At 37.0% G+C, this 16,338-nt stretch overlaps 2 protein-coding genes across 2 annotated transcripts in view; both read right to left on the bottom strand.

The window, feature by feature from the left end:
- igf1ra (insulin-like growth factor 1a receptor) overlaps window positions 1-11,829 on the bottom strand; it is a 90,062-nt gene extending 78,233 nt beyond the window's left edge. The window contains exon 1 of the mRNA XM_007545733.2: window positions 10,540-11,829. Coding sequence (XP_007545795.1) covers window positions 10,540-10,639 — 100 coding nt within the window. The 5' untranslated portion in view covers window positions 10,640-11,829. The remainder of the gene's footprint in view (window positions 1-10,539) is intronic.
- LOC103133831 (high-affinity choline transporter 1-like) overlaps window positions 11,653-16,338 on the bottom strand; it is an 11,552-nt gene continuing 6,866 nt past the window's right edge. The window contains exons 8-9 of the mRNA XM_016668225.1: window positions 12,642-12,699; window positions 11,653-11,717 (exon numbers count right to left, since the gene is read on the bottom strand). Of these exons, the coding sequence (XP_016523711.1) occupies window positions 11,653-11,717; window positions 12,642-12,699 (123 nt within the window). The remainder of the gene's footprint in view (window positions 11,718-12,641; window positions 12,700-16,338) is intronic.

Here is a 16,338-nt window from a genome sequence, read left to right as displayed (position 1 = left end):
AATGCAGCGACATCATGCACTTTCCCAGGCATACCCAGTGATCCACACGTGTTCGCCATATGAAGAGACTTTTCTTTTAATGTTATCTCCAAAAACGCTATGACTACATTAATATAAACAAAAACAGATGACCTACAAATCATTCTAACCTTACATTTAAATTCATAACGGATCAGCATGACTGGTTTATTCACAAATGTGCTTCAAAGCAACCCCAATATTACTGCAAAGAGTGCAAAACTTTTCCTTTGTTGAGCGTGGACGATGTGGTATCCAGGATTACAACATATTTACTTGTAAAACTACAGTTTTCTATTCATCAAAGTCCATTTCAAAATATCCTTTTTCCATCTGAGAAGGCGATGGCCTTTCTAGGACTGTTTGTTAGGGGTTTCCCATCATTTCCATAGATTTGCTCAGGAAATGGGCACATTGGTTTCCTGAAAGGTGCAGTAAGTAAATATGACACATAGAGGAGAGACAGAGTGTCTTCATGTCAATATTATTACCTTGCTTAGTTACTCAAATGAAACATTTCCAGTAAAGTTTTGTTGTAATTTATTTGAAGTTCTTGTAAATGGTTTCTCATGGCTTATTCAGACTTCTTCTGTGGTTGCCTCCTTTTTAATCTGTTCCATCAGCATGAGCCATTACTGTTTTAGTAATCTTGAATTGTGGTTTCTAGGGAGGCCCATGAACGACTGACTGCAATTAAAACAGTGTCATCTAAACTATTGCTTTGCAATTACTTTGGATAATTCCAAAGTAGAAGGAAAACTACAGGTAGGTTCCAATTATAATTATTTCTTTACATGGAAAAATCTGAAGTGGGTTAATTCAGAGACACTCTCTGAATTACCCACATTTTCCTTTCTGATCAGAATGTTAACTTAGGAAAGGTCACTTTCTGTATTGTTATCTTGCCCCGTTATTAATGAGCATATACTCAACTAAAATGCATCTGCTGTAGTTATGAGATTGTAAAAGGGGTAATTAGTTTGAGTAAAAGAACAAGAAAAAAATCTTTAACAAACTAAATGTTTTATAAAATATATTCAGATTGCTACAAGAGTAGAAACTGAATACACTTATTACACCTTTTTGCCGTGCCAGTCTTTATAGAGTGACACATATGTAACAAACTGATATTAGCTGGTTAATCAGTCGGCCTAGATACTCTGGTGGACAGCCCACAGTCAGGTGCTTAGCAAGACGTTTTAAGCTTCCCAGCTGTAGTTTTTTTTATAAGAGGGATGACAGGAGCTTATTTAGTGTCCACACTATGACTGTCCATGTTTTGTGTCACCAGATTTTATTTATTTTTTTTCCAAGCAGCCTGTTATGTTACATGTAAATAAGGGAGAGCATAGCAGCCTTCTTTCAGCCAGCTGGACAGCAGGGCTCAGCACTAGGTAGAAGAGGGAAAATTCTAGCTGAATTTTTTACGAGCTTTGAATTCTTTTAAAACTGTTTTCATATCTTATTTAGAGCAAGCGGCCCATGCCTGTTCTACTCATTAATTGAAGTTTTGTCTTGTTATAAATTGTTGTTCATGTGTTTTTAAAGTGCTTGAATGAAGGAAATAGTACAAAAAGTAGAGCGGTATAAAAAATTAAAAAAAACACAAGACCATAAATTATAAGCGAAAAATTATAAACTAAACCTGGCCTCTGTAACGTTGCTCTTTGATATATGTAGTGTTCCAATAAATGCAGCTTTACCGCCCTTTGTAATGACTAGGAACAAAAACAGCACAGATTTTTAAGTCTAATTTTTAAGTCTTATTTTACATGATATCGCTATCGCAATTAGAAGAAACATCCAGATGTTAAACATTTTCTGTTGACTTTTTTTTAATGACATTTACCATTTTATCAAAGTATTTTATCATTATAATTATTAACGTTAAATGTTCTATATTATTCCATCTTAATTTTTCACTTTAAATAATCTCCTATATCTTAATCTTCTCTTTTCAAAGTTCTCTCACAACATTTATTCACTTAATGCAAAATCTTGTTTTTTTCCTTATAACTCTTTATTATATTTATTGTATTTATTCTAACAACTTTAGTCTGTTAAGCTCAAATGTTGGACATTTAAATTAGTATCGCATTTCCTATCCTTTATTACACAGTAAACAAAACATAAGTAGTTTATCTATTAAGTGAAGGTGTGAATAGTACAGAGAACATTGTTAATTGTTGTCTAAAGGGAGGTTTAGTGATTGGTACAGGAAATGCCTTGACATATGAGCTCTTTAGTTAAACCTGTTATGTTCTTACAGAAGCTTAGGAGGCAGCCGTAGTTACAGTGCTGCAGTCCCTGTCTTCAAAGTACTTCTCTGATCCTTGTCATACTGCGGAGAAAAGCAGATAACTGAGCTTTTATATAGCCCAAAACGGATGTTGTACCCATGGATTGATTTTTTTTTGCACAACAATTGTAATGGAAGTCCCTCGTGAATTATGCTTCCTGTGGAAATACATGCATTCAATCTGCACATCAAAATCACTGTTTGATGTGCTTTGCTTAAAACTTTTTTTTGCTTAAAAATTGAAGTCACATTGTTTATGAAGGGGATAAATGGGTTATATTTGCCCCTGGTGGGATGTTTCACTTGTCCAAATTTAGAACGGAAACAATTACTCCTGGAGAAAATAGTATTTGCTTTCTCCAATCAACACCAATGCCCCTGGGCTCCACATGTGAGCCATCGAGCTGCATGTCTTCTTTGTTTCATTGAGAATTTTCTTCCAGCTTCTCCAGCAGCCGGGGAGCGAGGGAGGAGGGGTGGAGCCACTCCAATACAAAGGCTAATTTGTTTGTTAGTAAAGAGAAGCTCTGGGCTCCACTTCCTGATGAGGGCATTAATAAAATCAGGGGGCGTCTGGCCAGCGGAAGATAAGATTTCAGCCAAACCAAACTATGGAGAGGCCACACGGGTGCAGAACTCCTGCAAGCAGAAACTGCTACCTTCTGAATGCGTTTCTGCAAGTTGTGAAGACTCTTGAAAAAGCGAGGCTGGAATGGGAATACAAGGGAGAGGAATGACACAGCCTTCCTCTTTGTGACGCTCTTATTCTGCCCATTAGGCATGTTAAGTAGCAGGAATTCCAATCATTTTCTCACACAAAAGCTTGAGAAAGATTTTGCCTCCAACTAAGGCTGCAAGCTTTCCTTACTCCACTTGTAACAACAACAAAAAAAAAACACTTAAATATAATGCAGTTACCATGATTATGTTACATAAAGACATATTTCAGCAGCCCTGTCCACACAGACTGATATCCTGCACGCATGTGTCTGTCTCTTCCTCCTGGGTCTCTTTGCTCTTCACACTGCTGAGTAAACACACATATCTGCACAGCGTAACGGGATCCATGGGCTCATGTTTATGATTGATAAACCCTGCCCCGAACCTCTGTGGAGATGTCAACACACAAACACATACACAAGAGCACCTGCACCAGCACACACAGGCAAACATGACCCCGCGCACCTCCGTTAAAATTAAACCACGACTCTCAACGGCCAACACTTGCTGAATCCACAGAACCTGCCCGATTTGTAAATAATAAACTTTATTTCACACTTAGGTGGAAAATATTACTTTCACAACGTTTGCTTGTTTACCTGTTTTAAGAACTGATCTTATTATATTTTGTTTATTTTTCAACTACTAAACTGTAATAGTTTATGACATTTATAGTTATGTTTTAGTTGAAAATATATATATATATTTTTTTGTCAAACACATTTTATAAAAGTAGAAATTGAAAAACATGAAATTTGGGAGAAAAATCTGTATATGAACAAGCAGTCTGGAAACACTGAGATGCAGCTGTTTATTCCAGAGAAGTTTACTAAGATTCTTCTTTAATGACGATCCTGAAGACATTGCAGTTATTTTTAAGCTCAGAAATTTTAGATTTTACAACACCTATAAAGAGGACATTTTAAACCCTTACTGGATCTCTAGTCAACTTGCTCAAACACATTAAATCAATGTTTAATCATGTGAGAAAGTTTGGTCTGTTAAGTTAATTAGTCGCATAAAAAGGCATCACTCAAGTTTTATCTGCTACAAATTTTAAGTGAGTGGGTTTTTTTATCGCTAATGACCACAACACTTACAAACTCACTGTGTTATTTCAGCAATTAAGCTGAAAACAATCATAAAACAAAAATGAGCTGCAGGTTTTTTTGATACAAAAATATGTTTAAATCTAACAGAAAAGTAAGGAATAAGATGAATCGCTAACCTGTAGCTTATTTTTTTACTAAACTCGAAAGTGAATCACAGTTAATGCTGCTGGTTTATCAATTTATGGACCAAGAATGTTTGGGCTTTTAGGTTACTCAATATATTTAATAAGTTAGAAAGCAAAAATAGTATTGTATTATATGTAGATTTTTAGATTCAAAACATAAATCAGACTTTTTCTTTTTTTAAAGATTCCATGAAGAAAATTAAATCCACAGTTGTAAAAATGTAGTTGGTGTAATTTTTTTCTCTCTCCAGTATTTAGAGCAAATCTATCACTGACACTGCAAGGCCACTAGATCCACAGTATTCCTTGCTTAAGCTGCCAGGAATCACATAAAAAAAAAAAAAGAAAACTAATGAAATTACTTGAAACCTTGTATATTGTTTAGAAAACAGCCGATTCCAACTTCTTCACGGCAGTGAAACCAAATATTTTGCTCAAAACTTTAGAGAGCAAACCGATTTGATTCGTACTCAAGACTTCACAATTATAAGGATATGGATATAATATTGTAATGATTTTCATTGCCTTATTTGGGATGATGATTCAAATTAAGGAGACAAGAAAATATAAAAATCAAGATCTCTTTTGGCTATAAAAACATTATAAAACAAAAACACACAAACAATGCCCTACAAAATCAAAGTTTCAATTTCAAAATAAGCTACAACACTAAATTTAAGCAGTATAAAAGTACATCATTGCACTGCATCAACATATTACATATGAATATATTTTTTAAATATACTTCCATGGGATGTTATCATGGTAATGCTTACTGCATTTACCAGCAGCAATTTAAGTTGGGATCGAGGCAGAAAGCACTTGTTATGCATGTCACATCAACTCGCACCTGTCACATCAACCGGCTCTAATCCACTGCATACTGGAAGTCATCTGACCAGCGTTCTGGTGGGCCACTTCCCCTCAGTGGACCCAACTTCAAACACTGTGGCTCAGATATCACCGAAACCCCAAACAGTAACTCTACACTCCTCATCATAACAAGTCCCAAACAAAGACTGCCTCTCACTCAAGTGGGCAGGAGGCGAACAGCATTACAACCTGCAATGACCTGATTTCTATGAAATAGTTGCTTTGACAATAAATCTATAAGGAGAAGGATGCATGGAGGCTGACAGGAGTCAGACAAAATGAAGAAAATAAAAACTGTTCCATTCATCAGTATGTTTCTATTACATTACTTAGCACTTTCAGGCAGGTTGTTGTTTTTTTTTGTTTTTTGTTTTTTTCAAAATCACAAAAATATTAAGTTTTTTTTCCCTAAGAAAAAGCTATTTGTGGAAAGCGTGAAGTAAGACAAGCTATTGAACAAATATTAAGGTGTTATAATCCCCAGAATAAGCTAGTTTATAACAATTAGACAAATGGAATTACTCAGGATCCCTTAATCTAGAGCTATATAAACAAATTTACTTGTCGTTTATCCTTATTACAACAACTCCAAACCACCAATGCCCTGACTTATAGGATGCAACAGAAGGATTTGCGGTAGAGATGCACCAATCCAGGTTGGCTGGTGACAGCCAGATCAAATGTACAAAGACTTTGTTTTTCACTTAAACAAGTCAGTGAATGCATCATATCAGAGGCGATCATTAAAGCAAAAGCAAACCTTCAATGTAAGTTTTTAATGTGATTTAATAGACTGCATAAATAAATAGCAACTCGTCTCAAACACGTCAGAAAAGTCTGTTCGCCCTTTCATACTTATTTCATATTTAAATAATGTACGCTGAATTAAATCAAAAGATGCAGACAGAGCTAAAGTCAATTACATACGTTCCAACTGGATCCTGGTCATAAAGTCGGTCAAGCTGAGTTTATTGTGCCACTTGGTAAAAAGAAAAGGTACGGATTTAAGGCAACCCAGCAAACTGTGTTGATTCACCGAGTCTGCAGCTACCAAATGTTTATACATTTGATTTCCATCAGAAAGCAGAAAAAATAACTTCATCATGTTTTTGTCGAGGAATCTGAAATCGTCCCAGAAAACTACAATCACTGCATCTCAAGATAGCATTATCTTTGAATGTTTTTATGTGCAGACACCACTTATTTGATAAGACAGGTGGCGTGCAGTCAAGGAGCTAACATTTACAATCATCACACAAATTGTAAAACACTCTACAGGCTATTAAACCCAGAGCAAACGATGATACGCACGCGGTTGGATGGAAAAACTATAACTGCACAAATAGACTGACATGCCACTTGAAATACAGTGTTTCATTAAAGCTTCGCAAGCCAAACCTCGGCTGGCAGACCGGAAGAGCTACGGGACAGCGTTTTCACTGGATGCTCACAAACTAGCCCAGTGACACACTTTCACATTCATACCCAGGGGCATTCCACTGACTCAGACTAACACACTGAGTTATACACAGTAATCACAGAGATAGAAGGCCACCCAGCAGGCGTGGAGGTCTTATGTCACCACTGTCACGAGGCAAAACGGGGCACCTTGGATGACAGTGGCAGCAGTCATAGCTGAGGTACGTGCCCTGCCACAAAAAGGAAGAGACGACCCGCAACAAGCCCAACCCAGGAGGGAAAAAGTCGGACAGGAGAAGTGTACCTGTCAAACACGATTCCCAATGATGCTTGATCATTTGTCTTTGCCAATCCAATGTTCCAAGGCGACAGGAACAGGAACATCGTTGTGGCCTTGTGAGGCAGGACAGAGAGTGCCTGTGCTCTCGCAACCCCTGCACCAGTGCTGCTGGTGACAGTTTAAGAGCTGCAGGTGGAGATGCCAAGTGATGAGGTCTAGAGCAGCTCAGAAACTGAAATCAATAAAACCAAATCCGAGTCTCCTGCAAGTGTTTTATGTATGATTTCCAAACACCAACTATGTTCCCAACGGTCTCTCTCTGCTCTCTTTTAAGAAAAAAAAATAGCTACATACTTGAAAGCTGTGGCATGGAAAGTCTGTTGCGGTGACAGTTAAAAGGGGGCTTAATTACATTTTATTGGTGCGGACAGATTATCAAAACGAACAGAAAAATTTGAACCCCAAATGGAGCTCCGAGAGGTTTGTGATTTTCCGCTAAGTGATGACAGCAGCTGGAAATTCTGACGCTCTCCAGCCCGAGTAAAGTAAACACCATCTACAAGTGGTGAATCAGTGACACGGATCCTTATATTCTCTGCAGGCTTTTGTCACCGACGTTTCTGTGTTCTGGAAGGTCTGATGTATTATACAGCACAGAGGCTCGAGATCTCAGAGCGACTCCCTCGCTCTGAGATCTCCCAATTGCACTCACAAGCCTTTCAGGGAGCTCAGAGAGGCTCAAAGAACGTGGCTAAGGTCGGGCCACTGGTCAACAGGGATGAAACCATTTTTTTCTCTTCTATTTGGATGCTAATATAGGTTATTCTGCCTGTCCCCTTCACATACAAAGATGTTTCCACTTTAAGTAACAAGGGAATTGATGTGATGGGGTGTGGAGGGGCATCGTGCAGTGTCCGCGTTACGGACGCAAGCACAATCTCTACGTTCAGGGCAGAACGATCCACCCATAGAGGTCCTAAATAAATAAGTAATGCCTGCTGTTGTATTAACATTTAAAATATGAGTGAAAGTAAGAGGGGAGTCCTAATAACAGAGAGAAATGTAGCCTCAAAAACTATAACTAACTGTATTAGTTAAAGGCACTGACTCACCAGTCCATCAGACAGATTGCAGCAGACCTGTTTTGCCCTGATTGACTATGATTAATACTAGAAAATCTATTTTTTTTCCTCTTCATTAAATGCGTCAAAACTCAAAGTAAAAACAATTTCCATTCCATAAACATAGATAATAACAGCATGTACTTATATGCTTTTTCATTTAATAGAAATCTGAAATATTAGGTAAATACACTCCTTGGCATTTCTGCATTTTCAACAATGTTTATCGGAGAAGTTAAATTGTACAAATGTAAACAGTACTGATAAACACTGTTTATCAGCCTCTTTGCTAAACAAAAATTGATCACATTTTTCTTCTGTCACATATTTAAGAAATAAAAACTATAATTGGTAAAAATATGAATCATCGTGGTCAGATCACAGTCAAAACTGGAAATCGGTACTGACCAGCACAATACTGATTGGCGCAATACTGATTTCTTGGTACGCTGACTCTAATAATTCAAAAAGAATCTGCGACTCATTTTTTTCTCCTTTTTTATGACATACAGTCCTAAGGGGAAAAAAATAAACAAAATCAGAAAGAGCAAGAAGTGGCCTGATCTGTGCTTCCCATGCAGCAATGACTTAATGTATTTTTTTTATTATTTATTTATTTTTTTAAACAGAATCAGGGGTGTACTTTTTGCCATTTGTCTAATATAGGACTTAGGGGAAGAAAAGCAAAATTAACAGATCCAATCTCAAAGAAAACCAATGATTAGTGTTGGCCAAGCAAGGCTGATCGATGTATCCCTGATACTGAACATATCAGACAAAAAGCAAGAAACTGGCAAATAATTTGACAGTTTCATTATCAATTAAATGGTTTTGTTTTGCTTCTTTTTATTTCCCAACTTAGCATGGTACAGTGCTTTGCAGTATGGGAATTGGGTCTCCTTATGGCGTTGCAAATCAAGAGTAAGATGATGCCTACTATCAGTTTTACAGCTAAAAGTAATGCTCTGAGTCTACACCAATAAAATCATGTCCCAAATGAATAAACACCCAGTTTTCTGCAGAGTCCTGCAAGAATTACACTTTTTAAGTCTCAACTTTCTCACTAAGTCATTTTAATTTAAAATATAAAATCTGTAGTTCACCATGATTTTATGGTAGGTATTTCTACAGCGAATAGGCTTTAAATCTTTTGGAACACAATGGGGGCATCGAAGAAGAAAGAAGGAATAACAGAAGGAAGAAGGAAAGGTAGAATACAAGGAAAGCAAGAAAAATACAAGAAAGAAGGAAGTAAAAATGGACTCGAGGAAGGAAGAAAGGAAAAAATAAATTAAGCATGCAAGGAAAAAACTAGCAAGGAAGATAGGGCTGGCAAGACAACAAGAAAAGATGGACCTGGGGAAGTAGGGAAGAAAGAACACAGAAGTAAAGTAGAGCTAACCTGTGGAGACAAGAAAGGAAATAAGAAAGATGGTAGGAAGAAATTAAAGAAGACAGATTCAAGGAAAAAAGGAAAATAATAAAGGACACAAGGAAAGAAAGATGGAAGACAAGTCATGAAGAAAAGTGCACATGAACCCTGTATCACTCAAAAACGGTCAACCACTATAAAAGTGGGAGCCCTGCTTTTAGAAAGTGAATCAACAACTTGAAGAACTTAAAAACGTGCAACACGTTGGATAAGTCCATGTTTAAATTTAGCTTAGAAAGTGAAATCACGAAAACGTCCAAAAATACGTGATATCCCCCAGAGTTTTCTTGCCATTTACCAGTGTGGCATAGCCTGTTATAAAATGTTTCTATAACAAAGTCAAAAAATGTCCATGCCTCTGACTGAAAGCCACCATCCGTTTCTTAAGCTTAATTAGCACAGAGCACACAGTGTTAAAGCCGAGGTAGAAAACAAGCTGCGCTCTGAAGCTGTTCCAGTTTATAGATTTCACTGACTGACGCACANCTCTGAAGCTGTTCCAGTTTATAGATTTCACTGACTGACGCACAGAAACAAGAGGCTAACTAGCTTTCAGATATAGTTTTGAATTGAAGAGAAATTGAATTTTATTCGCATGTAAAGAAGTCATATGATTGACCAAATAACTATCCAGAAAAAAAAAAAAAAAAAAACAGGGTTAATAGGATTGTCTGAATTGTTTTTTGTTTTTTTGTTGTTGTTGTTGTTTTTGCGCAGCGACGCACTACGAAATGCAAAATGGCCACATGGTCGTAGTAACCTTCAGCTCTGCTCTCTGGATCCATCCCTCTGACTTCTGCGCGTTCAAAACAATGCGTCGGATGCGCCTGCTGTTGGATTCCCTCCCTTTGGGTTCAAATTAATAAGAATGCATGGGCATATAAAATAATACTACGTATTTCGGTTATCTATGGGCACTCTCCGACACCGACACATGGTGTAAATATACTGCTTGAATAACAGGCGCGCGCCGCGGCTACACTGGCGTATTTAATTAAAATAATCTTAAAATAATAATTTATTCACTGTTGACGCATACCAATAACTGTTTACATTATATTGCTCACAAAGATTACAAGCTTTCAGACATACTGAGGGTAGAGAAATAAATCATAGCATTTACACTATCAAAACACTTACTCTCTCCATGAGTGGATCGCACGCAGACAGAAGAAAAAAACAGCAGCAAACCCCAAAACAAGGTCAGGCTACCCATCGATGTTTCTGCTCCCACGTTCATTATTTTCCTTTCGAAAAACGCAAAAAGAAAAAAAAATAAATAAATAAAATAGCAGGTTCGTACACGTCCACCCCTCGCAAGAGATCCTGCACATTAAAAAAAATAAAACAGGAATTGAAAAAAATAAAAATAAAAAGGAATAATAAATGTCTGCAGCACGAAAGGCTACTCTTTAGCAGCCAACAAATGTGTTTTTTTTTGTTATGTAGATCTACTTAAAAATATAAATAAATGCGATTTGATTGGAGAGGGGAGGCGTTTTTGATCGAAAAGAAAAATCCCAAAAATGCAGTCTGCTATTTTTGCCGATCACTGTACACTTTGGCTGGTGTGGCACACGGGCCAGTGATTTTCCTGGATAAATGATGGTAATCCCCATCTTCATTCTCCATCTCTTAAAAACAGCAGTGCGCCTCCAGTGTGTTAAGGCCTAGCGTGGACAATAAAAACACAAGTCTGCCTAGATCTTTTTTTTCTTTTTCGTAATTTATAATTCCACAAGCAGCCCCATAAATAGTTCACAGCATTCCACTCGTGAACAAGGCTGAATGATGAGGAGGAGGGTGAAAAAAAAAACACACACACACACGGACAGATCCACAGGGGTGGTGGCTGAGAGGGGCTGAAAAATGAATGAAAACCCCCCGTTTTCGCCTATGCCATCCAGCAATATAGTAAGATCCCCGCAGAGCAGTCCCGGCTCGGTTTGAAAACCAAATTTCTCCCTTTTGCTCCTCTTGGACTGATCCCCTTCGTCAGTCTGGGTTTGCAGCTGAAAGAAAATACCAGACTTGTGCCACGCAAGAGAATGGATCTCCAGCTAGACGACCTCGGCTGGGGTGGGAGGGAGAGTGTGGCCACGCAGTTGCCTTTTACGAGTGATTCTTCTTTTTTTTTGCTCTTCTCCCCACACCAACGTAAAAAAAAAACGCAGAGGGAAAAAAAAGAAAAAAGAAAAATAGTCCTGTTGCGCGTAAAATCCAGAGGATGAAATGGTTCAGACTCGCCCTCGGTTAGCGCAGGCTGTTGCGGGTCTCAGCCCCTCTGTAGAATCGCTGCTCCAAACAAGAGTCGGCGTCTCTCACACAGAAAACACATAGCTTTACGGATAAAGTGGGAGCGTCGTGAAAACCCGGAGTGGATTAAGATCCAGTTCCCAAAGAACACACCACGCCAAACGGAAACCAGCACAGGTACACTGGGGGAAAAAATACCGAATATTGTCAAAATATCCTGTATCTTTCGTTACGTATTTCAAAAAGTGATAATCATAGATATTCATTACACAAAGAGTTGAATATTTCAAACTTATCATTTGAATGAAAAACCAAACTTAAGGATCTCTGAAAATTGAAATGTTGTGAAAAAGTATTTGTAATATAAGGATGGCACACTTTTATCAGGTAACAAACTCAAAGCATCTGCAAATGCTTCATTGGGCTTTCTCTCTCAGTCTGGGTCAGTAGGCGATACAATGATAGGGAAGATTCCTAACTAGACAGAAGACAGCCATTGACACCCTTAGCAAGAAGGGTATAAGTCACAAAGGACACTGCTAAAGAAACTGACTGCTTACAGAGTGCTGCGTCCAAACGTATTTGTGGACATTTGAATGGAAGCAAAATCAATTCAGAAATTTAGGGAAACTTCACAAAGAGTGGAATGAGGCTGGAGTCAGTGCATCAACAGTGACTACTCACAGATGAATCCTACAGATGGGCCACAAGCATCTTATCTGGGCTGAGAAGAAAAGGAACTAGAGTAGACTCAGTGGTCAAAAATCCCCTTTTCAGATGGAAGTAAAATTTGCGATTTCATTTGGAAAACAAGCTCCCAGAGGCTGGAGGACGACTGGAATTCATGCTGCTCGAAGTTTTATGTTTCATGAAGCAAACTGGCCTTAGCTGGAAAAGTTAAAACTAACATTCTTATTTACATTTGTTAATCAGAGATCACTAAAAATGTGTGTTGCAACTTTGCTTTGCTTTTTCTGGGTATTCACCGGTAGTTCGTGGTATGCTACCCTTTAGCCACTGGATGTCCAGGTTGTGTCCAGCAAGCTGTGTAGGAAACACAGATTGTTAAAAGGTTAGGGAGAAATGTTGGTCTGATTAGTAGAAATGGTATTCATACCACTTTGGGTGGGGCAGCTCTCATACACACTCACTCTTAAAGTCATTTCAGAACCACTAATTAACCCAGCATGCATGTTTTTGGACAGTGGGAGGAAGGCCCACAGCCACTACTGGCTGCGTAATTTAAAGCAGAATAAATGGAGAAAGTTGGAAGGCAGGGGACATTCCTCTAATTTAAAAGAAGTTTATTTGGTCAGTAAACAAGGCTCCTACAAATACAGAACTGCTTTTGTTTCACACACAACAGAACAAGAAACCCCCAGATTTAAATTCAGCTCTAATTGACAGAGCTCTTGTTTATTCACATAAAAACTCAGAAGAGCATAAAAACAACCTTTCACGACCTTCCTCTATTTTTATTGTAGCAAACTTTTAAGGCTTTCTTTCAACTACTGCCTTCTGATGCATCATCACGTAAAGCAGTTTAAAAAATAATAATAATAACTGTAAAACCTAAGTATGGTTTTACTTTTCTGTCCCATTGAGCTCAACCTGGTCAGCAGGTAGAGGATTTTTTATAGTATGGCGTGAGAATGCTTTTAATTGACTTAAGTTTTCCCCATGAGTTTTCTTTACTATTTTCACTACTGCCGGTAGTGAAAATGTGAAACACTCATAATGACCTGGCAGTTAGAACAGATTATCGATTGGTGTGTAAAAACTACATTGATCTAAAAAATCTTGTCAGACATTTTGCTGTCAAAGATTTTAAGTAAAGTTATTTCTTCAACAATCACTTCATATCTAAGGAATTTGGCTTCATTCGCTGCATGAATAAAGACCTGATCAGGTGTTTTTTTTTTTTTTTTTATAAAAAAAATCCCAAAAAGGAGCAATAAAAAACATTCTCTTCCTGTAGAAAACATAACGGTTTTGTGAATTTGGTTTGATCCACTGCTCTTTTAAACAGCACAGGTTTCCAATTATTCTTCACCACAGTTAATGCTGTTAGCTGTGATGTTCTTCAGTGTAAGAAAAAGGAGAAGCATACTCTGCATTGTACTACAACTTGTACATTACTGTTTTTTTTTCCTCTAAGGGGAACTCTGCTGCCAGCTTCTGTAAATTAATACACACGAGATGTAAATATTGATGTGTAATACCTTAAACGCTGCAGAGATGTGTTGCAAATTCTCAGTATCTTTTGAAAAGATTGTCAGTCATTTTAAGAAATAACTGACAATTATTAAGAAATATTTTTGCAATAGTCTGTAGGTCCATTTCCATTTTATGGTATTGCTATATAACAGGTGGAAAGTGGAAAATTACAACTTTATTGCTTTATTGTATTTGGACAATTTTGTTGGGAAAAAATACAAACCATTTTCAATATTGAGAGTAATTTAATGCACAGAATAACACTGAAAACCCTCCTTAGGGGCGTGAAGGAAAATCTGGCATGGATCTCTGGCTTCAGCGGAGTCGGGACGGCCACCTCTGCCTTCATCCCTCATTTATTCTCCCACACAAACAGCAGAGACAGCGCACTGTATTCATTTTGATGCCTCCATCCCCATGCAGGTTTGCACATAGATGTTATTTTCAAAAGAGGAGAAAACTAGACGACGACGAGTCTATTTTTTAGATCGCTTTTTACTGCCTCTGACACTGAACCTAGTTAAAAATAATTGTCATAGTTTCCAATAGTGTTTCGATTGTGCCCCCTGCTGCTCCACCAAGCACATTACAAAAAACAAAAACAAAAACAAAAAAAAACCAGAGTTAGATATAACTTTCAACTGATCCCGGGAAAAACAAACAAACAAACAAAAATAACCAGTTACAAACCAAGTCAATAATGTACAAACAAGAATAAGAAAAAGAAAGAAAGAAATTAATTACAATGCAAAGTATTAAAAAAATGCCCAAATTACAAAATGTAAACTGTACAGAAAAATGTCATGTTTATAGTAATAAGAACACCCTTACAGTTATGTGTACAATTTTTGAGCATAGTGAACTTATTTTTGTGTGTGACATCTAAAATTATTTTTACATTTTACTGTGTATGTATAGTAATCTGAACACATCAAATCAAATCTTATTTGTATAGCACATTTCAGCAACAAGGCATTTCAAAAGTGCTTTACAACATAAAAACACAAAAATACAAAATCATAGAACACACAGTCAACAATTGAAGCACTACATTTTGTCAAGTGCCATTGTTGCTCATGAAACATTGATTACAAAAGTAATTCTAAACAGGAGGGTTTTTAGTTTAGGTAATTTAACAACAGATCACAGTTGCCAAACATTTGGCAAACCATCAGCTTGCTGAGTATTTTCATGCAACCTCTAAAGTTTGATAAGCACCCTTGAAGTAGTTTCAATGTGATTTTTTGTCTGGTACAGACTGACAATTTCATCTAGAAGGACAAAACCATCCATTGATTCATTGTACAGCTTGAACTCCTCTGGTTGAGACATTTTAAGAAACTTGGGCTGCTTTACTTCTCAATTTACCATCTATCTAACTCTTGTTCTCACATGGCTTATCTGAGCACCCATAATCAGATATCTCTGCATGTACAAGCAGTTCAAGAAAGTCAGCGTTAATACTCCATCATTGAAAAAAATGAAATACTGACATCACAAACTGGTTTCAAAATGCTTATAGGTGCTTTTTTTTCTATCCACTGTATAACATACCAAAGCTGATGTAAATTGGGATGGACATTTAACTTAAAAAAAAAAAAAATCCTGCAATTTAATGATAGAAAAAATGTTCAAAGTACCTTCAAATACTATCACTGGAAAAACTTAAAATTAAGCTGAGGGCAATTTTTCTAAGCTGCTATGAACATGAATTAATATTTTTGATGGAAAACAGATACTTACTCCTCCCTCTCTCTGGTTTCATAACAATGCTCGTCTCGTCTGATGCCTAAAACCCAGTAGTGTCAAGTTAAGAGTCTTGAACTTCATTGTTTATGTTTGAATAAGAAACCAATATGTAACAAGTATCATTTAAATAGCAAATGTCCTCCTTTCTTACCCATTTAAAACTAGAGAAATGCCATGTCCATTCCAGTGGACGTGGGGTCTGAAGGTGTTAATTGTGATAAAATGATATAATTAATTTTGCTGCTCAATTAATGTGGTTCAGTTAAAAAAAAAAACAAAAAAAAAAAACATAAGCCCTAAAGCCAACTGGGAATTTCAATCAAAACATTAGACATTGGTGTTTGCAGGTACTTTCTGTTCAGTCTGACTGACCTTACACTGGAATGTTTTCAAAAAAAAAATCGATATATATTAGCTGAACATAAGTGCATGTCATAACTTTAGGGTTTTTATTTAACCTAAAAACAAATTTTAAAAAACCTATGCTTTCCTTCTACTTTGAAATTATGTACTATATATCATGAAAGCCTAAAACATACACTGAAGTTTCTGACTGGAAACTAGAAATTGGAGCCATTTATTCTTTCAATGACTGCAAAACAGTTAAAAACAAAAGTTACCACAGATGCAGTTGCCTTGACAAATCACAAAACCATCTGCAGCATGTTTAGGCTTATTCTTTTGGTTACATTGAAGTTTAGCTTAGAATTTAGTATC

This window comes from Poecilia formosa, unplaced genomic scaffold (assembly GCF_000485575.1).
Source record: "Poecilia formosa unplaced genomic scaffold, Poecilia_formosa-5.1.2 Scaffold13, whole genome shotgun sequence".
NCBI lineage: Eukaryota > Metazoa > Chordata > Actinopteri > Cyprinodontiformes > Poeciliidae > Poecilia > Poecilia formosa.
Note: the sequence above shows the minus strand (reverse complement) of the source record. Positions and strands in the feature narration are given on the sequence as shown.